Below are 24,882 nucleotides of genomic sequence, written 5' to 3'. Positions count from 1 at the left end.
CTAACATTCCCCCACCCCGTATGGGTCAACTTTACTTTTACTTTAAAAAAAGTAAAGCAACCATCTAAAATACTCTTATTTAAAAGTTGGGTCAGTAGCCAGTTAGTTGGGTCAGTGGGGGAAGTGGTATGAAATGAAGTGGTATTGAGATTCCATTTCGGTTTTTATTTTTAACTTTTATTTATTTATTTTTAAAGATTTATTTATTGTTTATTTTATTTATTTTTGGCAGTGCCAGGAATTAGTTGTGGAATGCGGGATCTTCATTGAGGCATGCGGGATCTTTCAGTGCGCGGGCTCCTCTCTAGTTGTGGCGCTTGGGTTCCAGAGTGCATGGGCTCTGTAGTTTGTGGCACGCAGGCTCTCTAGTTGAGGCGCTCAAGCTCAGTAGTTGTGGTGCGCAGGCTAGTTGCCCTGCGGTATGTGGGATCTTAGTTCCCTGACCAGGGAACGAACCTGTTTCCCCTGCATTGTAAGGTGGATTCTTCACCACTGGACCACTAGGGAAGTCCCTGTTTTGGTTTTTAAATGCTTGAAGTACCATACAAGTGATTTTCAGTTGTGTGTTGTAATGGAAAGAAATAGATACTAGAGTTTAAAAAAAATCTGCAGTAATTTGCTCTGCTGCCTATGTGGCCTTGAGCCCAACTCAGTGTCTTTATCTAAAATGGAAAGAATATCTACTTTTAAGTTACTGCAGAGATTCAGAGATGCTTAAAGAAAGCACCTAGCACATTATGTAATCATTACGTAAACACCTTACACATACTAGATATTTCAGTAAATATCATTCCTTCTTCCCTTCCCATAAAAATCATTGCTGCTTGACTGACTCTGTTGTTTTATTTATCCATTCATTCAGTTATTTGTACAAGGTACTGTAGGGATACAAAAAAACATTAGACTTGGCTCCTTCAGTGAACACTGTAGCTTAGTAAGAAATATCACTTATGTTTAATTAATTCTTTATATAAGGTATAAATTTATGTGGATCGTAAGTAAGGTACACGAAGTAGGAATTCACAGTAGAGACAAATTTTCTCTTTTGGTGTGGTAGGGGAGCATCAGGGAAGGTTTAATGGAGAGTGTGGCTTTGAAGGGCAGGACTTTAGAAGAGGCGGAGCCAAACAAAACTAACAGAATGAGCAGAGCATATCATTAACAATAATGTTTTCCCCACCACCGTCATTATCATGGCACTTTAAGCTCAGGGCACTTTAAAATCTTTTGACTAGAGGGTACCATATGGAAGTCAAAAGATAAGTGAGAAAAGGTAAGAGATACTTAAAATCTAATGGTAGCCCGTTATATACCTTCATAAAAGTATTTTGTTATCTAGGTCTCTCTGCATATACTCACGTGGAACTTCCATATTACTCTAAGTTTATTCTCATTGCTGCATACCTCGCTTCTTATAATCCAGCAAGAACTGACAAAAGGTTTTTCCTTAAGGTAATCATTATTTCTTTTTCACTTTATTTTTGCAGATCTAGGGAATATTTTGAAATTCCTCAACACCTGTAAATTTGTAAGGGATAGAGATTAGAATAAGAGATTGCTAAATATGTATTTAGGACTCATTCTTTACAGATTTTGTTTGTTTATTTTCCTTTAATCATTTATTCTTTATTTCTCACTTTACCTTTGCCAGTCAACAGTGTTATTTGAGAACTTTCTTTAGGATATTGGGGGTGAGTGAGTGCCACTTTTGGGGTGGGGACAGTCTTGGAGCAGACAGGCTAAAAAAGAGGGGTGGTATTAGTGTCTAGTAAGCATGATATGATAAACAACTTGCAGGGAAGTGTTGAGGAAAGAAGGCTTCATGGAGGGGGTAGCATTGCTTGCTGAATTTTGAAAGACAAATTAGTCAGAAAATGACAGCAAAAAACAATATTCCTGAAATGAATGTTGATAAGAAAATCTAGAGGCCCTCAGAACTTTATCCATCAGTGGAGCATTCCTCACACTTAAACTTCCCAAAAGGGTTTCTTTAGGATGCGTGAGCCATTACCTCAATCACCTTCCACCTAAGCAAACACCAGCTCTCCTCCAGAGTGAACTCAGGTGCTCTGTGTGGTGTTCTCCCTATAACACTCACTCTCTTACCAAGGCATTATGTCAAGTGGGTGAAAGTTATCCTTGGAAACAGATATATTTTGCTACACATCCTGAGCAAGTCCAATTACAAGCTGATTAATTAAAAAAATTCAAACTTAACTTTTCTGTTTCAAGAGCTTAGCTGTTTTTCCCAACTCCCCAAGCTTTTGTTTACATTGGTTTCTCCATCTAGAATTCCTTCCTCTCCAATCTCTACATGCTTAAATTCCACCTGTTCTTTTTTTTTCCCCCTTTAATCATTTATTTTTGACTTCTCACTTTAAGATCACAGCCTGAATGGGTGAAGTAGGTAGTTTCACAGAAGAGTTCAGGTATACCTTAGGTAATAATTCTACATTTAAAAAAATTTAACTAAGGTTTTGTTAAAAATATGAGAGATGGGAATGATTTTAAGGGTAGTAACTCCTTTATTGTTCTGAAGCTCCTACTATAGTATCATGTACTCCATACATCATTATCCAGAACATTCAGGAGACTCTCTGCATGTATATTAGTTGGAGAAATCTCATTTTAGAATTTCTTCTTGAAAACAAATAATATGCAGTTTGATTTATTATTAAATATAATACATTTTTGTCTGTGTATGTTTTGCCTATCTCTACCACTAGTCTTTGGTTTCAAGAGGGCAAGGACTGCATCTCTATATTTTCCCTACTATTGAATCCCAAGTGCTTAACTAAATGCTCTCAATTTTATGCGAATTGACAGCCTGCCTTACAGAATGAATTGAAAACCCGTTTATCTTTGGAAGTTTTGTTTTTATAGAAATAAATGTGCTGTAATAAATCAATATAAGTTCTTTTAGGAAATATCACTTATTTTGAAACCTCTTTCTTTACATGCACAAGTAATCCTGTATACAATCAAAATTGATTTAAAAAGCCTAAAATATGTTGGTATTTTAAGGTGATGTTTTAGATGATAAATAGAATAAAATAAAAAAGCCTAAGATACATAAGTTACTCTTATGTGTGTCATGTTTTAAACAAATTATGCTTTCTGGTTTTGTGGAATACTATCTTTCATCTTAAAAATTATTTTGCTTAATTGCAGCATCATGGGAAAATCAAGAAAACCAACTTTCTAAAGAAACACGAAAAGGTATTTATGTTGTAATTTCTTTAATGGGAAAAACTTACAAATTTAGAATATTATAGGAAGTTGATAAATGCATAATTGTATGCATTTACATAGTCATTTGGATGTAAGAAGTTACTTGTATTGATATGGTACCATCATAATGCTGTAGTAGTATTTTGTTATGTTGGATACAGTGATTGGGGAGGCACAATTCAGGTGAGCTGGTTCTAGAGATAAAAGGGAGTTCACAAAATTTTTCTAGTGAATTAATAGATGAAAAAGGTCACCCTGGAATTTTTAATTAAATATAGCTTAGTTTCCTCCTTTCCCCTTTGCAACACCACAAAGATGGCATTGAAGAAATTAAAAAGGTTAAACTAATAAGGACTAAGCAGATGAGAGATCTGTAAAATTTGGAATTGACTAGTAGATAGATATGTCGGTGACTGAGCACATCAGAGAAGGCTGAAACGTAACCCCCAAAAGAAGCTGATTTGAGCCAAGGAATCTGGAAAAACTTAGGAATTAGAAGCACTAAGCAACTTTGAAGGTAGGGGTGTGGGGCAAGTTGAAATTTCCAAAAGGAGCATTTAGACTGTTAAGCTCTCTTGTACATCTTAACCACTGCGGTTTCTCCTGGCAGAAGATAGAGAAGTTAGAACTGTAAACTGCACTATAGAAGCTGTGAGTTTTGCTTCTCACTCTCATTGTTAAAAGCAGTTTTGCTCAGTATACACTTCTGAATTGAGGACATTATTTTACTGTCTTCTGGCTTTATTACTGCTAAAAAAAAAACTGCTGTGAGTCTCTTATTCCTGTGTTATTCCTCTGTTTTCTCTGGCTGCTTTCAAGTTCTCTTCTCCTTTTACTTTAGTCTTCTTACAGTTTCTCTGTAGTGTATCTGGGATTGAATTTCTTTTTACTTGGCGTTAGTTTTGCTTCCTAAATTTGAATAATGATGCCTTTATTTAATTCTGGTTAATTCTCAGTCATTAACTTTTCAAATATTGCCTCTCCTCCATTCTTTCTGACATGTTTTCCTGAGACACTGGTTAGGCTTATGATAGACCTTTTCACTCTACCATCTGTGTTTTTTAAGTCTTTATATTCTTCATTCCCTTTCATCTCTGTGTGCTATATTCTGGGTAATTTCTTCAGTTCTCTGTTCTTATTTTCTCTTCACCTTTGTCTGATCTGCTATTTACATCAATTTTGTAATTTCAGTAATGTTATGTGTAATCTTCAGAAGTTTTACTGGTTCATTTCAAGTCTATTTGATCACTTTAATATTTTTCCTATTCATATTTTTCTTTAACATAAAAAAACTATTTAATATTCTGTGTCTTATATTTCAGTGTTAGAAGTCCTTGTTAGTCTAATTCCACGTTTTCTATTTTTGCTGATTTGGGCACATAATGTCCTGTTTCCTGCACATTTTATTATTTTTAATTGTTGGCTGAACTTAATCTTTTAATTTTTGAGGCCTGAGATTTGTTGCTTTGAAAGGTTTTACACGTACTTCTCTGCAAGCACTTGTGAACACTGGTAACCTGGGATCATTTGAAATTCAGTTCTCAGCCTGGGGACTTGCAGACCACAAAGCTATTGTGAATTCTGCCCCCACATCAGCATTAGCTCTGGCTTCTAGTTAAAAGTCTCAGGGAAGGCTTTTTTCTCCCATTCACACAGAGCTAGAGTTTGGCAGGCAGATTTCCTCACCAAATCCATTTGCTTGGCATGGAAAGACTTTTCTAGTATGCCCTTTCACTGAGACATCTCTGATTAGGCTCTCCACTATAGGCAGATCATTGATTTTGTACCCTCTTTCGTATGTATGTAGCTGCTTTGGGTCATAAAGGATGGGTAGGAGGAGAGAGTACTTCTGGCTGAGGTAGGGAGGGAAGGATGTGTAGTAGGGCTTGCATTTTGAGTGGGCACTCAGGAATATGCAAAGATGGGAGGAGAAGACATTTTAGTTGAGGAAATGATTTGAGCCAAGAAACAGAGGTAAGATAGTATAGGGTATATACAAGAAATAATGAAATTGGCTGGAGCGTATGGTGAGTTTCAGAGAAAAATCAATTGAGGCCAAACTGTCGAGGAATTTCCTTACTCACCAGTTAAGGTAAGAAAGCCCATCTCTTCACCTCTGTTATCTTGGCACTTGGTGGTAATTGGTGGGTGTTTATTGCACAAATGAATAAATTGAATGAATGAAAGAAGGAAACCAAAGAATGAACATAAAGCTAAAAATTTTAGGCCTTATTCTTTAGACAGAGAAAATTATTTAAGAATGTTGAAGAGGGAGATATATTAGTGCTGATCAGTGAGGACTGTGAAAGAGCTGGCACGTTAGACCATCCTTGTGGAATGAGTGGATTTGTACAAGTCTAGGAAGACAAGTCTTGACAGAGGCAACCATATGAGCAAAGACACTGTGAAGTTGTCTTTAGTCCTAGGTGAGCTCTAGTTCTTCTGATGTTATTCTTATAGATTTGACTTTTGTGTTAGCCTCTTTTGTCTTTGGTTCATGTCATTTTAAAATCTGAGCTTAGTTACTAAAATCTGTGTACGCTTAGTAGTTTCTTTGTATTTTTGTTCCTTCTCTTTTTGAAATCTTATTGAATGCTTACTCTATGCCATGTACTCTGCTAGATGCTATGGACGTAGTGGAGAACAAAATAACCATTGTCTCTGCTCTCATGAAGCTCTCAATTAGGGCATCAAACATTAAAAGCAAACCACACGAATAATAATCATAACAGTTGTTTTAAATCTGTTATGTATCTTCAGTTGATAATTCTTTTTCTCTGTATATCCTCAGTTGACACTCATTTTTTAAGATTTTGCTTTTCAATTCACCTAATGCATGTATGTGATACCAGATTATCTGCCACTTAGTTTATGTGAAAAAGCATTTTTCCTCTCCTCACTCATAGTCCCATTCCCCACAGTTAAACTTCTTTTAATTGTTCCTAGTTTTTCTGGTATAAATATCTATAACTCTAAGTTTATTTTCCCATCTCTGTTTTTCTTGGTTTGGCTTGATACCAGTTTTCATTCCGTTTTATCTCATTTATTTGGTTTCTTTTTTCGCTTATTTCTTCCATTCGTACAGACTTTCATTTTGTCTAATAAGCTATAGCGAATCTAGTGAGGTATTTCTCACACTTTGGCTTTCTCTCTAGGTGGGAAGCCAGTTTGCATTTATAGCATACAGAATCAGTTCTGTGAAGAAGATAAATGTCATATGCCCTCCATGGCACTAGAACACTTTAATTTTAAATTGGAAATGTGTTTTCTAATCACAAAATAAAAAGTGAAAATCAGAAAAGTGTCAGCAGCATTTCACAGTGTGATTCTCAGCCTGAATTGCCTCCCACTTTATTCCCAACACTTCAGGAATTTGGTAATTTTTACTAACCTCAATTCATTTCTAAGTGTTAATGAGGACAGGAACACCAGTTCCATTTAGATAGCTCAACATTTACCTTTATTTTTTTCTTTCTTCCCTCTAATACAATTTCCTTCATTATCCTTTCATCCATTCGTTTATTTAACTAACAATCCCAAGTGCTAGGGATGAAAAAGGTAAATAAAACATCTCCTGTTTTCAAGGCATTTGTGTAGAAAAGAAAATACATATAAACAAGTATATCATGATGATGATAATAAAAGCTATTGAGCAGTATAAGCCAAACATTGTTAAGCTCCCCATATGATCTTACTTAATTCTCACAATGACCTAATAAATGTAGTTGCTATCATTGTCCTTATTTTCTAGATGAGGAAACTGAATATTAAAGAGAAATTTAGTAACTTGCCCAAGAATACATAGTTAATGTGGTAGAACCAGCATCCAATTCCAGGACTTCTGAATCCAAAGCCTACCTTGATGTTTAACCACTGTTCTTGAACTCATACACCTGATAATGATTAGTATCTAGGATTTTTAAAGCTCATACAAACTAATAAGAAGAAAGCAAAAATTCAGTAGATAAATGGATAAAACGATACAAAAAGGAACTGGAAATGTCTAACAAATGTAACATGATTATCACCCTCATTCACTAATGAGAGAAATGCAACTTTAAACAACACTGAGGTATTATTTTACACTCTAAGGTTGGCAAAACTAAAAAAATGTCTGATGATTCCAAGTGTTGGTGATAATATGGAAGAATAAGAGGCTGCGTGTTCTGCAGGTTGGTCATACCTAATAAAGTTAATATGTGAACGTGTACTTTACATTGTTCAGGATAGGCTGGACAGTGGTGTAGTGAAAAACAAACTCCCTAACCCTCAGTGGCTTAACATAAAAGTTATGTATTGCTCATATGTGTATATATATATATATTGCTCATGACACAGTTGGATATGAGTTATGTGGGCCTTTTTTATGGTGGTATAGTGATGTCAAGTGGAACATGGTGGCCTCTTAAGTTGTCACCAAAGGTAAAGAAGAGTAAAGGATCCAGTGGTTTGAAAGGCCAGGTTTGGTAGTAGCTCACATCGCTGCCACCCATATTCTGTTGGCCAGAACTCAATCAGATGGCGTCCATCTAACTGCAGGAGAGACTGAGACATGTAGTCTTCCTATGTGCCCAAGAAGAAGCAGTGTTGATGAACACATAGCATTCTCTGCCCCCTACTTTAATCGAGCATTCCCACAGAGAAGTTCGCATTCCCACAGAGAAGTTCACATGTGTGCAAGGAGAAATGCACACAGTTGGCCATCACAGTATTCTTTGTGATGAATTATGGGGATTAATTTTTTAGGGTAGACTGATCTGTCATGAAATGGAATTCTGTAGGGTAATTTAAAAATGGACTAGAGCTACATGTATCAAAATGAATAAATCTCAAAAACAATGTTGAAGGAAAAAAGCAGTTTGGTAGAGTGCTATGTCCAAAATGATATCATTTATTTGAGATATTAGATTATGCAGACAACGCTGTATATTGTTTATGGACACATATATAGCAGTAGTAGTTTAAAAATTGTCATGAAAATGATAAAAACACCAGATTCTGGATGGTGGTTCCCTCTAGGGAGGGAAGGGGAGAGTGGTATGTGGGAGGGATGCAAGGGGGCTTCAGTTTGTAATGTGATCTAATGCTTTTTTTTGTACAAATTGCATAATGTTTGGATGTGATAAAAGTGGGTGGTTGCATTGGTATTTATGAATCTCTTTTCTAAATGTTTGAAATATTTAATAAGAAAAGCATATAAACTTTGAGACCTGGAAAATGATTTCTAAACTATGTTTTAGATATAAATAGCTGAGGTAAATACTTCATTTTGTAATTCTGAGTAGGTTTTTTTCTTACTTACAGTCATTCTTTTAAAGAAATAGTTATTCCCATGCTTGTAAATAAAGCTTCTTATTTTATTTGCCCTTGCTCATATAGAGTACTTAAATTATTACATTGCTACTAAAATTATCTAATAGAATTATCTAATTATCTATAGACCCTTGAGCACTGCAGTTTTCTAATGACAAGTAATTGTACCATTGACTTCGTAGACAAGTATGAACATTTTACAATCTTAAAAATTTTTAATAAATTTTACATTGTTTCTGACTGACAGCTTATTCACATACTATGAAACACTGCATTCATTTTCTAAGCTAGTATTTACTATAACTGATCTTTTTAGAACTATTAATGTTGAACAAATACATTTTTCAGGCAGTGGCACAAAGAGGAATGGTGAGGAGTTAGTAGTAAGTTCTAGTCTAGGGGTTAGGGCCTAGACCCTTGTTTTGGTTGTACACTGTCTTGACAAATGACTTGGCTAAGTCACTTAACATCTGGTTACAACAGCAAAATAGGGGTGATGTTCGGGCCTAGACTGGGTAACTTGTGAGTCCTTTAATATTTGTTGATGTAAATCAGAACATCTTGAAGAAAATGTTGAAAGATAAATCATGATCATATCAGGTAAAGTTTTAGGGATTGCAAGTTAGTTTTATTAGCCTATTTGGGGAACTATATACAATGTAAATATGTTGTTATTGGAATTTATAGTACAGAAAGTGAGTGTTCTGCTGTAAGAAGAAAATCCATGATCTTTTTTTCTTATAGACAAGCAATCATCTCCTCGGACCAAAACCGTTTCCACTAGACAGATTATTAGCAATATTATATAGTATTGTGGATAGCAGAGTTGCTCCAACAGCAAATATCTTCTCCCAGGTAATGTTAATGATCGGTTATTATGTATCATCTTTACCTTTATGGAATTCTTCAGGTAATTTGATCAGTAGAGTTCCAGGCATTTAGATTTTTGGTCAGCATATGTTACTAATTTAACTATATAATGAACAACGTCCTTGGTAAGTAATTGAAATTCCAAATATGCAATTTTCGAGGGTGTTACTGAATTGCATATATTTAAAGGTATAATTTGATGATAGAAACAACTTGTTGTTTCTGGTCTTTTTCTTTTCTCAATAAAGGAATTTTTAAATGATTATAATTATCTTGCTGATTAAATAAAAAAGTGGCTTCATGATTAAATTGATGAATTATAATATAGAAATATAATTTAATGAAAAAATTTAGAAATGTATTTATAAGAAAATAATCCATAATATTCTTATTCCTCATATATATACTTTGCAGGTTGACAGTATGCATTTTTTAAAAAATGATGTATTTTCCAAAATGATTAAGTTCTTAAAATTTTCACTAGAGGGCAGCAGTAGCATAAAAATAGGAAATAAGACATTTATAAAGTAGCTAAGGTTCTTTTTTTAGGTGACATTTAAGAAAAACCTATTTGTTAAAAATGCAGTTACAGTAGATTTCTTAAATGGTCCAGAAAAACAGCACTTAGCACATGGTATGAATGGATAGAAGAAAAACCAAATGATGTAACTAGTATTTATTGAAAAGCAGTCACCTCAGATGTTTCAGTGAGCATTTTATTTTATGTATATGTTTTTAGGTTGAAAAACATGTAAATAATAGCATTTACATTTTAATTCACTTCAAATAAATTTGGTTCCTGAATGGGTATTAGACTTTGTAATCTAATGCGTGATAGTAACTTTTGATTCTTCATTTAAAGAAGTCTTTGGGGACCAAAAATAGCTGTGTTCTCAGTGTGCTCGACATTAAAGTTAGATAATTTTTTATGTAAGTCAACTTTATAGAAAATTGTGTCTACATTTATTACATTTTTGAAGAAGGGTAGTCTAGTGAGTTATTAGGTTACGTAAATAACTAGCTAGATGAGTAGGTGGATGGTAGCCCTAATGCTGATAGTTTTAAAAATCTAATTCAGTTTTAATCTGTATTACAGGGATTTTTTTGCCGTGTGTGTGTGTGTATGCATGTGTATATACATAGTTAAATGCTTTTGTCTGAAATTAATTTTTAGTCAAACTGTACATTTTATTAGTAGCTTTCTACATATAACATGAGGTTTTTGTTTTGTTTTTGCTGTTGCAATAACTGAAATAGACATCAGGTATTATGATCTTTATTGTAAGGAATTGAGCCTCAGAGAGATTAAGTGATTTTCCCACCATGACAAAATGAGTAAATCTTTGAGAATTAAAGCCTAGGGAAGTGAAGGAGACAGTGCTTCTAAACAGAGCAGAAAGGTGTTTGTATCACATGTGATTAATATTTCTTGGGTCCCCAAAAATTATGTTTGTGGGAGACACAAAGAAGGATAATAAATGTGCATTTCTTTCTTCCAGAGAGCTTATAATTTATTCTGGGAGGGGGATAAAAAAACATGTACATAGAAGTAATATTGTAAGGCTGTAAGTGAATGCTAGATAGTGCTGCTGAGAAGTTTAGAGTAGAAAGAGATCACTTTTGGATTGGACAAGAGGAGAGAACTTGAAGGTATCACAGGAAAGGTGAAAAATGGGGCCGGGCTATAGAGAATCAGTAGGATTTTTTTCTTTAAATGTTTCTAATTTATATACGACATGTTCGTTGTACAAAAATGAGTAAATAAAAAAGGAAAAATAATAGTAAAATTAGCTGACATCTTGTTTCCAATGGATAGAATTTATAGAGCTCTAAGAGGGAGGATAATATGACCAAAGGTGTGGGACTAGGAAAAAAAGCAAGACACAGTTGTGAAGTGTCACACCAGATTAGTTGAAAGTAAGCGGGGTTATACTGTAGCAGTAGTAGCAGTCATTGTAGTTCTGATCCAGTACTAATACTGCCACCACCACACGTCACACCTTACATATGGTACCTAACATTGGTAGAGCATTTCCTAGCAGCAGGTCTAGGTTTATAGGGATGGACAATCAAAAATAATGATAGGCTGCTGATTTAGAGATCTACTAGCTACTCTGAGGCTTTGATTATAGATGAACAATGTCACCAGTCTTTGTTTTCAATAATGCCTATAATGTTGTAATTAAACAATTTAGCCCCAAAAGTATCTTAATTTTTAATGAAGCTAAATTCTTTTCAGCGTTAACAACCTCAGTCTTTTTATTCTTTATCTCTTCTAACTAGCAGTAATCAAAATAAATTTTGTATATTTAAAACACTGCTTTAAATGAACTTATGTTTATTTGATGAGAAATCATTTAGGACTTGATCTCAGTGATTTCATTTGGGACACAGGTGGGGCCGGGGGGCGGTACAAAGGGATAGTTACAGTCATCCCTCCATATTCGTAGGTTCTGTATCCACAGATTCAACCAACCACAGATTGAAAATATTCAGGAAAAAAAAATCCAGAAAGTTCAGAAAAGCAAAACTTGAATTTGCCTCACTGGCAACTATTTACATAGAATTTACAACTATTTACATAGCATTTACATTGTAGTAGGTAGTATAGGTAATCTAGAGAAGGTTTAAGTGTATGGGAGGATGTGCATAGGTTATGTGCAAATACTATGCTGTTTTATATAAGGGACTTGAGCATCCTTGGGTTTTGGTATGGAGGCGTGGTGGGTGGTATCCTGGAACCAATCCCCAGCAGTTACTGAGGGGTGACTGTATAACTAGCCCTAGGAAGTTTACCTTCACTTTTGTTTGGTCAGTAGAGTACCAAAGAAAATCAGATAACATATACCATGTTTAAAAACAAAATGTGGCAGAAATTGCATCCAAAAGAAAGGTATTTATCCCACGTGCCTTATATTTTTTGTTCCCATTATCTCTTAGTGACGTTTTCTATTTTTCTCCTTTTATTTATCCATCAAAACTGTACTCTTGCCCATAGGAATGACAATTTGTATTTAACCTGTACACACTTAATTTTTTAAGTGCAAAACAAGAATATGACCACATTTGTATTGGAAGTACTTGATATGAACACTAGATGGCAATATTGTTGCATTCTAGCTTTAAAATGAGCAGGAAAACCTAGCTTTGCTTGTTAATATTGTCTTTGATATTTAGAGAGAGCTGTTTGTTAATTTAACACATTAGTTTATTTGCAAAACAAATTTGCCTGAAGATATTTAATGTTATATACGCACGCTCACACTTTTACACTTTCATGAAAATGTAAATAAAATTGGTAAGGAACTGTTTTGCATGAATATTTTCCACCTGGAGCCAAATTGCTTTTTATTGGTTATAATATGTCTATATGAGATGGTAAAGTATTATTTTTCTATTCATTTTGTCTAACTGCAACTGTTTTAAGGATTTGCTTTACAGTAATGTGTTATTTTATAGCTTCATTTCAGTTACATAATTATGTATAATTTTTCACATATAGTAAATTGATTAAATGTGGTATATACATTCAAAATCCTTTTGAAGCAAAATTTTATTTCCATCACATTCATTTAAATCTGTTTAAATCTATTCTGTCATGAAGTTATAAAAATAGTAGCTTAAGGAATCTCTAATCTTATTAAAAGTCCAATTGAGAATAATAGTCAAATTCATAATAGTTGAGTAATAGTAGTGTATTGTAGTTGGCATTCTTCTCAATTTCTTTATTCTTTACTAAATTTTAGATAAAATTCGACTCATTAACTTTTTAGTCTCATAAAAAAGTAAAGGAATAATAGCACATTTAACATTTTATAATAGGTTAATGCTCAAATTTATTGAACTGAAATATAGTTTTTAAATTTTTCTTAGACCTTTAAGATAATTTCATCTTATCCAAATCCTTATACAATTTTACATTCATGATCATGGGTCATTTTAAAAAATTCATTCAAATAAAATAAATGTAGCCTTTCTATATATACCTAAACTTCATGAATGAGGAATCATTAATTCTGGTGTTTTCATTCTTTTCTCCTGTCAGCACGAATAGAATGTAAATAGAATACCATTTATTTATAAGTGGTAGAATATAAATAGAATACCATTTATTTATAAGCAAGAAATGGTAATTTGTGTAGGTATTACCTTCAAAAGTTAGTTATGAGATACATTTTTGAAGACCATTTATTATCTTTAAAAGATATTGAATTGCCTTTTTTTCAAAAGTATATTAAAACCAGGTTATGCTTTTAATTTATCTTTTTTTGTCTTGAAGAAAAATGATAAATTGTTGGGAAACTTTTGAATTGTCTATTTCATTGTTTTGATATTTCTGTATCTTCTCTTATTCAACCTGGCCTACCCCCTCCATACTCTTGTAGTTAGGTGAAGGCAGTAGGAGAACAGTTCTTTAAGATTGTCAGATATATCATTTATTTTAAAATATTGGGACTTCCCTGGTAGCGCAGTGGTTAAGAATCCGCCTGCCAATGCAGGGGACATGGGTTCAAGCCCCGGTCCAGGAGGATCCCACATGCCACGGAGCAGCTAAGCCCGTGCACCTAGAGACCGTGCTCCGCAATGAGAAACCACAGCAATGAGAAGCCCACGCACCGCAACGGAGAGTAGCCCCCACTCGCTGCAACTAGAGAAAGCCCGCGCACAGTAACGAAGACCCAACGCAGCCAAAAATAAGTAAATAAATAAAATAAAATAAAAATAAAATAAAATGAAATATTAAGCCATATTGCTGTATATTTTCCCAGAGGATAAAATTGCTGAAGAGTTTATTTCTGAAATTATTGGTACAGGTTTCTAAAGTGACTTTTAAAAGGAAAATTATCTTTAAAAAGTTAAGGACATTCAATTACACATATACTTATATCACATATTATTATTGATTTTATTTGATCAGTTAGCATTTTGAGAAATTACTTTTGAAGGTAATTCACTGTAATTCTACAGTTTGGGAGGTTTAAAATAATAAGTTCTTTTTTATTAATTGTAAGAAACAGTGCACTCTGAATTAATTTCAAGAAACAAGTGAAAAATGAGAAAAGGAGCATAGTTCTTTAGTTCTGTGTACCAAATTGACAAGTTGTATTTTTCAGTAATATTTAATTTCTGAATCGTTTCCTATTTAGTTGTGCATAATTTAATAAGAAAAAAATTTAAGTTAAAATGTCCTTTTAAATTTATTTTCAAGAGTATAAATAAGCATTATGGAGCAAAGTGTAGTAATATATATATTTTTTCAAAAATACACATTTCTATTTTCTTTTGAACTCACATCATGATACTATATATTAGAATATATTTGGACTTAGTTTGTTATATCAGTTTAATTTTTTAGTCATAAATCAACTTGATCTTTTCCCACAAGTGTTGCATTAATTGTAATAGCATTTAGTTAACCTTATGCTTTTTGCTCTTTTAAGTGTTTATGGTAAGGATATATTTAAACTAATTATTTTGGGTTTTTTAAATAATTTTATTTGTTTGTTTGGCTGGTTGTGTTGGGTCTTTGTTACTGCACGCGGGCTTTCTCTAGTTGCGGCGAGCAGAGGCTACTCTTCATTGTGGTGCGCGGGCTTCTCATTGCGGTGGCTTCTCGTTGCGGAGCACGGGCCCTAGAGTGTGCGGGCTTTAGTAGTTGTGGCTCGTGGGCTCTAGAGTGCAGGCTCAGTAGTTGTGGCGCATGGGCTTAGGTTCTCCGCAGCATGTGGGATCTTCCCAGACCAGGGCTTGAACCTGTGTCCCCTGCATTGGCAGGTGGATTCTTAACCACTGCGCCACCAGGGAAGCCCTATTTTGGTATTTTTGAAATGAATTTATCATTAATCAGGAGGCAAAATGATTTAGTTATTTTATGTATGGAAGTTTTTGAAGTAGAACGCTTAACCTCTAGTTTACTATAGCTGTAGGAAGATGTTTTTGCTATAAATTTTAGGGCAGGTTACATTTATGTATTCAACCAAAAACAGATTTGGCATTTTTCTTCAGCTATAGGTAGATGTATAGAACATTTATATAATTTTCAGTTTTTTTTAAGGTGAAGGGATTTTGTCCGTATTTATTTAATTAAAAGTGTTTAAATGTAATTTAATTCAAGCTTCAAATTCAGTCAGTATTGATCTTTTTTCCCGTAGTTGGAATTAAAGTTTTCTTTGCTTAAAATTTCATTTAACAGATGTTTATTAAGGGCCTGTTATGTTCCATGCTCTGTGTTATGTAAAGAGAATACAAAAGTCAAGAAAATGCAGTTCTTGCCCTCAAGGACCTTATGGTCAGTCTGTGGCTTCCTCTGCCCTTCATTAGTATTGTGTGCAACTTCCAGATTATACAAGAGTTAAAAAAAAAAAAATTAATTCGTGCTGAAGGAACTAATACCTAAATACTTGAAGTGAAAACTAATACTTAAATTTGTAAAGTGAATATATAAAAATAGGATTTTTCACTTCAGTAGTCCATGATATTTGATAATATAGATATTTAAATGTCTTCTTCCAAGTAAAATAACAAACCTACTTGTTGAAATTTTCATTCTGACATTCCTTGAACTTAGTGTTATGGAGCACAATTGTTTGATGCCTATGTCATAACTAAATTTGGTTAATAATTAAATTATGACATTGGTATCAAACAATCAGTTAAAACTTGAAACTTAAGTTATGGACAATAAGTAGTGTATTATGCATAGCATATTATAAACTAAGTGGCTTTTCTTAAAGTTACATGGCTACATTTCAGATACCTTATGATTAAAAGTTATTATGTCACTCTTTTATATGCAGTATTTCAAACTACTTTTATAGATTTTTAACCAAAAGCACTTTAACCAAATAAACTCATTTTATAGACTTATAAAACATCTTTATCTTAAAAAATTTGTTTGTGTATTATATAAACTATAGTTGTTTGGTTTATATTTTTTTAAAGGTAATTATATTTATCAAATGATAATCACGGAACTTCAGAAATCATAGTTGATGAAATACTATCCTTTGCTTATATTGCTTAGATAAGAATTTGAACCTTGTAAATATGAAACGTAATATCCTAAAATCTAGCTATATAAGATATTCATACGAAGTGATTTAAGTATGAGAATTAGTTTATAGATAATGAAGTTGGTGAACAAAAGGGGCAGTTTTCCTAAAAACAAATTCCCTGGTTACTAGATTATTAGAAAATGTGAAAAGCTCTTCTTTTGCAATTTTTCTGTGTTTCATTTGACTTGTAGCAGCATTCTAGTGTCTCTATAATATACAACTGAAATGCTTGATGCCATTAAGGTAAATTATGTAAATCACAGGAAATATCCGAAATGCTAACGTTTTCTAATAATCTTACTATGTTTTTTTCTTAACGACAACTGAAATTGTGAGGCATTCCATTCCATAGATAGTGCAAGAGCCTTACTTAATGCCTACTTTGCTGAAGAATAGGTCAGCAGGGGTGCTGTTTGATAGAGGCGGGCTCTTCTCTAGCAGGGAAGAACCTTACCATCGTGATGCTGTGTCTCCACTGGTGCAGTAAATTAGATTCTGAAATCTCCTACTACCCTTGGTGTGGATGTATTACCATTCTGCCTCTCAGACCACTCAGTAGTAGGTGTCTATTTCAGGAGACTTTTTAAAAACGGTTTTGTCGTGCTTCATATTTGGAAAGAGTAAAGCTGAACTAAGATTTTCACCAGCTGCACTATTGTTGTAAGGAATACTAAGTATAACCAAGGGTAATAAAAAGCACAAGTATATTTTACTCTGTTGCCCAGGGATAGAATCTTTCTCATTTTCATTTGTAAAAGGACAGTGTTTACCCCTACCTTTCTCCTGTCTTCCCTAAATCTGGTGTTAAATTTCTTCAGTGATTGTATCAGCCCAGCAGTAGGCATGTTTACTGAACTCTAGAGAAATGGAACCATTGCTTAAGGGTGACATGTAAAATACTGCCTAAGGGGTAGATATACTGCATAAATTATGCTTTCAACTGTTGAATAAAATAATATCTTGGAATCTTTTGTAGGCAATATTTTATGACTACCTTTCTAATATACCAAATGTATACCCTTTATTCACAATTTTTGGGGAAAAATGTTGAACACCAATAAATTTTATTTGACTTTGCAAATATTTTGCTGAAAGCACGTACAAAAAAGTTTATATGGGTATGTGCTTATACATGACTATCCAAGTAAATCTGTTAGTACAGAGACTATATAGGCAAATGCATACCTTAGAGCTTTATGACTGGATTGTTTTAATGAGGATAGGAGTTTTAATAAGAACAATTTAGGAGTTAAATGATTTGGAAAAAATCTACATTATGGAAATGTGTGCTACGTTTTAAAATACTCTGTAAAAAGTTGATTAAAAGAAATGTTGATGCTTAACATGGGGTTTCCAATGAGAAGTTGTCCTGATTCCTTGTCATCTCACAACTAATCCGAGTCCTTTGGAGGATATTGGCCTCATCTGCCCATAGTAGACATTTTTCATGAGCTAGTGCTACACCAAGTCCTTGTCCTTTCCCCTAGATGAGAAATTAAGGTCCTTGTTCCCAAGTCACCTCTAGAACCTAAGGTGTTCTCTCACCTTGGCCACTGAATAGTGGTGGAGAGCTGTATTTCCAATAATTAGGAATAAGAAGGGGAACTAGGTTTATCTGGGAGTGTCTTATGTATTCCCTTGGCTTCAAATGCTATGTGTATGCTGATAACTTTTTCTTTTTAATATTTATTTACTGATTTATTCTTTTGGTCATGTTGGGTCTTAGCTGCGGCACGCAGAATCTTTCGTTGCGGTACCCGGGCTCTTTGTTGCGGTGTGTGGGCTTCTCTCTAGTTGTGGCACACTGGCTCCAGAGCGTGCGGGCTCAGTAGTTGCAGTGTGCGGGCATGTGGGATCTTAGTTCCTCGACCAGGGATCGAACCGGCTTTCCCTGCATTGCAAGACCAATTCTTAACCAGTGGACCACCAGGGAAATCCTTTGCTGATAACTTTTGAATTCTGTATTTCTAGTCCTTTTTCTCTATCTCTGGACCCAGATTGCCAACAGAACAATCAGACCTGAATGTGCCATGTTTATCAACACCTGATATATCCAAAACCAAAGTATTCCCTAAACCTTTTCCTGTGATTTTTTTCAGCCTTACCTAAGTTTCAAAACTTGTCATTTACTTGTTCATCCTTTACTAAGCACATACTTCATGGCGTGCACAATGTTAGGTACTAGAAAAACAAAGATAATACAATTTCTAGTTTTTAGTTTAGTTAAATGGAAAAATTGTCTCTGAACCCTCTTTTGTTTTCACTTCACTTAGTTGTTCAACAAGCCCAGTCTGTTTTTCTTCCTAAACACAAATGTCTCAAACTTATTCCTGTCTTCCCACCTCCACTGCCATTGCCTTAAATCCACAGCTTCATTACTTCTTAGTTAGACCATTACAACACTGTCCTAACTGGTCTCCCTGACACTGACATCTTCAAATTCATTTTGCATAGTCATCAGCAAAAATCTTAAAAAATAAATATGGTTTTATTTTTCTGCTTACGCTTTTTTAGTGAGTTGTGTTATCTACAGAACCAAGTCTACATTTCATAGCATTTCTTGTGAGGCCCTTCAGAGACTGGCACTATTTTCTGCCACTGTCTTTATTCATCTTGTACACCATTCACAGTAAGGTGCTTTCCTCGCTGAAAGCACACCCGTTTGCCTTGTTGTGTTGTTACATGTGCTGTCCTCCCCACTGTTGAACTCTCTTTTACGTTTCGTGGTCCACCCCCCAAATGCCATTTCTCAGTGAATTCACATTTTGCCTCCCTTCCTATTAGTCATTACCTTTTCTAAAGTCAGGTAATTGGATTTATCCATATCACTAGTATAGCACTCATATTGTGTTATTGCCATTGTATTATATGTTTGTCTCACCTGATACCCTGAATTCTTTGAGGGCACAGAGTTTGTCTTCATTTTTGTGTCTCTTGCACTGTGCCTTGAACATGGGATTCACTCATTGAATGAATGACTTCCCATTCTTCTAAGCATGAAGTTAAGGTCTTCCTGGATACTAAAGATCTGCAGTCATCTCTATGCTAAAAAGTTCCAGAGATTAGAGGCGCTATCTTTAGTTCCTCTAGGTATAAACATTCATATCACTTTTTGTTTATCTGAGTGTTTTGAAGAGTAACAGTCCGTTCCCTGCCCTTTTTTTTTTATACAAATTCACGGTGATGCCTTTTTTAAAATAAATTTATTTACTTATTTATTTTTGGCTGCATTAGGTCTTTGTTGCTGCACGCAGGCTTTCTCTAGTTGTGGCGAGCAGGCTCTACTCTTCATTGCGGTGCGCGTTTCACATTGTGGTGGCTTTTCGTTGCAGAGCATGGCTCTAGGTGCATGGGCTTCAGTAGTTGTGGCATGCGGGCTCAGTAGTTGTGGCTCACGGGCTTAGTTGCTCCGCGGCATGTGGGATCTTCTCAGACCAGGGCTTGAACTGTGTCCCCTGCATTGGCAGGTGGTTTCTTAACCACTGCACCACTGGGGAAGCCCCACTGTGATGATTTTAAGTTGAATTACTTTAAAATAAGTTAAAAGAGAGTATTTCCCTCCCTTCCGTTGCTGCACTCACCACCTCTCCTTTGTATGCATAAAAATGTCGGTTGAACTCTTCTTGATATATGCCATATATTCATGAATTATCACACTGCCTGAAATCAGATCAAATGTGTTGCTTGTTGGGTTGGGTGGACCTCATACACCGACATGTTTTTTTATTTAAATAATTTAATGTTTCAGATTGTAAAGCTCTTCCAAAACAAGCAGGATAGGATATTTCACAAATCAATTGACATATATACTAACCTATGAAAGTATAAAAATAATGAGCGTGTTAAAATTTAATTACAGTTGTAAATTGATTTTCTTTTGTTGGCAGAAAGAACATAGTTTATTAGCCCAGGAACAGGTTCACACTGTTTTAACATCAAGCACTTCCAGCTGAAGCTTGTTAGTGACTGCCTCTCGGATTAAGAAAAAAATCCTCCCTGTGGTACATGAACTCCTATTGTTAAGACATAAATAATCAGCTCATCCCCTAGATGGATGAGAACAAAGAACATAATAGTACACAGAGCAAAGATTAACTAAGCAAATATTGTAGAACCCCATTAAAGATGTAAATTTTAAAACATTTTATGTTTAAGGAGGTTTTTAGCTTTTTATTTTTCTTTGTGAATGCCTCAGTCATGACATAGATGCTAGAGGGAAAAAAATAAATATTTTGGCTTTTGAATTAGGTAGACTGATTATTTTAAGCTAAAGTAAAATAAAATCCTTTAATTAGTGTCAATATGTTACATTTATATGTTTATGTATGTATGTGTGTGTGTGTGTGTGTATAAAGACTACGGAAATATTATTCTCTTTGATAGTAAGATGCTTCAGATTTTTAGTTTTGTTTGTTGATTTTAAACTAAAGAGTAAAAACCAGAATTTACATTTTGAGGAGAAACATCAGTGGAAACATGGCTAAAACTTAGAGGTAAAGAGACTGACTTTTTGTACAACTTTCTTTTTAAACTTTATTCTGTATTTCCTAGCACAAAATCTAAACCCTCACTTTGAAAAAGAAAACCCATTTTCTAGGCTAATTTTTTGTCAGTTGAATTTCATTCATTTGAATTTGAGCTTGATACAATAGACAACAAAAACAGCTGTGGAAAACAGTGTATACTTCCCTAAAGTCTGAAAATTATTGGCAAAGGAATATGTCTTCACAGGTAATAGAAACCAAGAAGAGGAGTAATAATTTCCCCACAGAAATTTAAATTTACTTAGGTAATTAAAATGGTATTTCTTGACAATTATTCCAGTGTTTCAGGAAAGACCTTTTCATATCTTTGCTTTAACATTTTTAATGTGTATGCTAACTTTTAATTTATTCAACTATTATATATTTTGTATGATTTATAGTCATGAATTTTTTTGGTAAATTATCTTTAATCCACAAATGTATAGGAAGTTTTGCTTTTGGATACCATTTTCAGTGTTGTCTAATAATTTCAGATTTTAAGAAATTGTGCTTTTTCCTCCACCTTAATTTATCTTTTAAAAATTAAACCTTAAAAACAGTAATTTTATGTCTAATATAATATGCAGTTTGATTTATGAAAAGTTTAAATGTCATAAGGTTAATAAATTCCACATTAATATTACTTTGGTAATATCAAACCTCTCATATCTGATAATTTTGTTCACAGGATTGTTGATTGTTAATTCTTAAGGCTATTACCTGTATCCCTGGGGCAGGACATTTGCCTTTGTTGAGATACTTCTTTATCCTTTTTGCTACAATTTCATTTAAGTTTTTTCCTCTGTTTTATCTGCAGTGCCTTTGCTGCTGGGTTTCTAACCTCCAGCAGACTCACAGTATCCCCTTTCATTGTGAAATGCTTTCAGAGTTGTCTTTTTACTCACTTTTCCTTATTGGTGCCTTCTTCTGTAATGCTTTCCTTAGTCTGTCTCAATAAGATGATCTCTTCCCTATATTCTGCATTTCCCTTTGGGGTAGTGTAAGGAGTATAAGCTTTGAATTCAAATGGTATTCAAATCCAGTGTAACTCTTACCACTATTAGCTCAGTGATCTTGAATATTTACTAACCTCTCTGAAGATGTTTCCTTTTCTCGAAAAAGAGCCTAACTCATGGCTGTGCTGTTGTGAGGACTGAAGGAATCAAAGTGCCTAGTACACATTGTAAAGCAATTATACTCCAATAAAGATGTTAAAAAAATAAAATAAAATAAAGTGCCTAGTACAACACCTATATCTATAGCCTGTAGATACAGAACTGTCGATGTCTATATCTAAACTATAGAACCTGGACTCAATAACAAGTTCCACTCCCTATACTACTAATTACCCATGGTCACTGATATTCAGTAGAACTGACCATTCAGGAGTGAATGCCAGTTACATATGTGTCATTCTTAGGAACTTTGAAGAGCAGTAGCAGAAAAGATAAAAGCACTGACTGGGATCTTTACTACAGTAGTCATAGTCTTGGCAGACCACCTTCTAATATTCATGAGCACCCAAAATGAAGCATTATTTTGGCTAAGCATTTTTAATATGTTAACTATTCTTAGGATTAAGTACTTAATTTAAAGTGTGTCACGACTCTAAAATGTTTTCTAGTAAACCTCTTGCATGGTATATATGTTATATTCTTTTTCATTGGGACTTTTGGATTAATAATTTGAAACATCTGCTAACATGTCCAACATATTAATTTGTTAGGGGTGACTGACTAGGGGCTGATAATGCCAGTCATCCTTTTATGATGTCTGTTTTCTCATCTGTGAAATGAGGCATTGATCTCCAAGGATTCCAGTCCTGATGGGCTAGCTCATAATTTTATTTCATAATAATTTTTATAGTGGAACACTTTAGTATTTAATAAATTTTGAAGTGCATTTGGTTGCTGTAGCCTCCAAACAAACAAAAACAAAACTTTCACCATTGAAAAAAATAGAAATAAAAGGTAGAATTTGGGGAAATGTAGAACACTGAGGTTGGGATTTATATAATAGCAGTTTTGCTGTAATCCTTCTATGCTTTAGAGGAGGTGATAAGTTGTACTAGCCACAGGTTTGGAGCAACATTGTGGTATTTTTATGGGCTCACAGCATGAAACCAGCAGCTACAAATCCTCCTTGTGGCTGAACCACAAGTCACAACTAATTATCTGGCTTTCAGTGGGAAAATCTGTAATCTATGAACTTTTAAAAACCCATATAGCCTCACCCCAGTGACCTATCAATATTGAAATAATATTCTCACACTTGCCCACTTTGAGCAATATTTTATCAAATAGTTTCTTTAAAATCCCTGTAAATAAAGGTCAAAAAATGTTTTTATTTCTATGAGTAGGTTTAAGTATCTACTTCATAGGTCCTTAAATATTTTGAGATAAAATGCCTTCTGGCAGTTTATAAGGTCTTTCTCAAAGCCCTATATTTTGTGTATTTTAGCAGTGTTATTTTTTAATTAAGAAATTTTTTTGAGTTGCTGTAGATGCATGTGCAGTTGAAAGAGATAATAAGGGCTCTTTCTTGCTGCATGCCCTTCACCCAGTTTCACAACCAGGAAATAGCCATTGATGCGATCTACTGATCTTAATCAAAATTTCCACTTCTACATGTATTCATTTTTGTGTATGTCTGTGCATATTTGGTTATTTGAAATTTTATTCTGTGTGTAGGTCTGTGTATCTCTCTCCACAGTCAATATATCAGTTCTACCATCACAAGGACCCCTCCTTTTATAATGACACCCACCTCTCTCTTGCCTGTTCCCCTAATCCCTGGCAACCACTAATCTCCACCTCTAAAATTTTTGTCATTTCAAGAGTTTGTATAAATGGAATCATACAGTATGTAACATTTGAGGTTGGCTTTTTTTTTTTTCACTCAGCGTAATTAATTCCTTTGAGAGTCATCCAAATTGTTGCATGTACCAGTAGTTCATTCTTTTTTACTGCTGGGTTGTATTCCATGATATGGAATATACAGTTTGTTTAACCATTCACCCATTGAAGGGTATCTGGGTTCTTTCCAGTTTTTGGCTGTCACAAATAAAACTACTATGAATGTTCATATACAGGTTTTTGTGTGAACATGCCCAAAGGGTGCAATTTCTGGGTAATATGGTAATTGCATGTTTAGTTCTGTAAGTGGTATCAATGTTTTACTACTTCCAATGAAATACGATAACCTTACTTATGTTTAGGTTATTTCAACTTTCCCACTTTTTAAATATCATTGTCTTGATTATCAGATGGTGTCAGTTTTTAATCAAATATGATTTAGAAAACTCATGAGGCGGTAGTCTACTTTATCCATACTTCTGCTCTTTCCGTTGGTTCTTTATTCTGTCTTGATGTTTAAGGTTCCTTCTTTTATTATTTCCCTTTTGTTTAAAGAACTCCATTTAGCCATGCTTCAAAGGTAGGTCTGCTAGTGACAGATTCTTTAGTTTTCCCTCATTTGAGAATGTCTTTATTTCCACTTCATTCACGAGGGATAGTTTTGCCAGATACACAACGTACAACTTTCAGCCTTTGGGCAGGACTCCTGTTCAGTCCAGGAGAGAAATAAGCCTACCTGGGTAGGTTTCTATTCTGGATTGGGTGTCAGGAGATGCTGAGCCTGGGTCACCTTGTGCTGTTGGGTGGGGATTCTTCAGACTTCCTGCCTCTACATTATTCCTCCATTCCTGGGTCCTTAAGCAGTCTGCCTTCCTCTTTCCACCTTTCAGAGTCCTTTGGTTGCTATTTAGGTTATTTCCAGGGTTTATAGTTGCACTTAGCAGGGAAGAACCATAAATATGAATCTGTGCCATGTTATCTGGACCAGAAGTCCTCCTGTATTTTTTTTTTTGATATATTTTCTTCTGGCTAGGC

General features: G+C 34.4%; 1 protein-coding gene across 2 annotated transcripts in view; it reads left to right on the top strand.

Annotated features, from left to right (window-relative positions):
- Window positions 1-24,882, top strand: part of ORC5 (origin recognition complex subunit 5) — a 72,739-nt gene that overhangs the window by 29,816 nt on the left and 18,041 nt on the right. Inside the window, exons 10-12 of one of the 2 annotated variants that reach the window (XM_060156201.1) lie at window positions 1,340-1,452; window positions 3,172-3,219; window positions 9,289-9,399. In XM_060156201.1, coding sequence (XP_060012184.1) covers window positions 1,340-1,452; window positions 3,172-3,219; window positions 9,289-9,399 — 272 coding nt within the window. The remainder of the gene's footprint in view (window positions 1-1,339; window positions 1,453-3,171; window positions 3,220-9,288; window positions 9,400-24,882) is intronic. The other variant, XM_060156202.1, reaches the window with a different exon arrangement.

Source organism: Lagenorhynchus albirostris, chromosome 8 (assembly GCF_949774975.1).
Source record: "Lagenorhynchus albirostris chromosome 8, mLagAlb1.1, whole genome shotgun sequence".
Classification (NCBI taxonomy): Eukaryota; Metazoa; Chordata; class Mammalia; order Artiodactyla; family Delphinidae; genus Lagenorhynchus; species Lagenorhynchus albirostris.
Note: the sequence above shows the minus strand (reverse complement) of the source record. Positions and strands in the feature narration are given on the sequence as shown.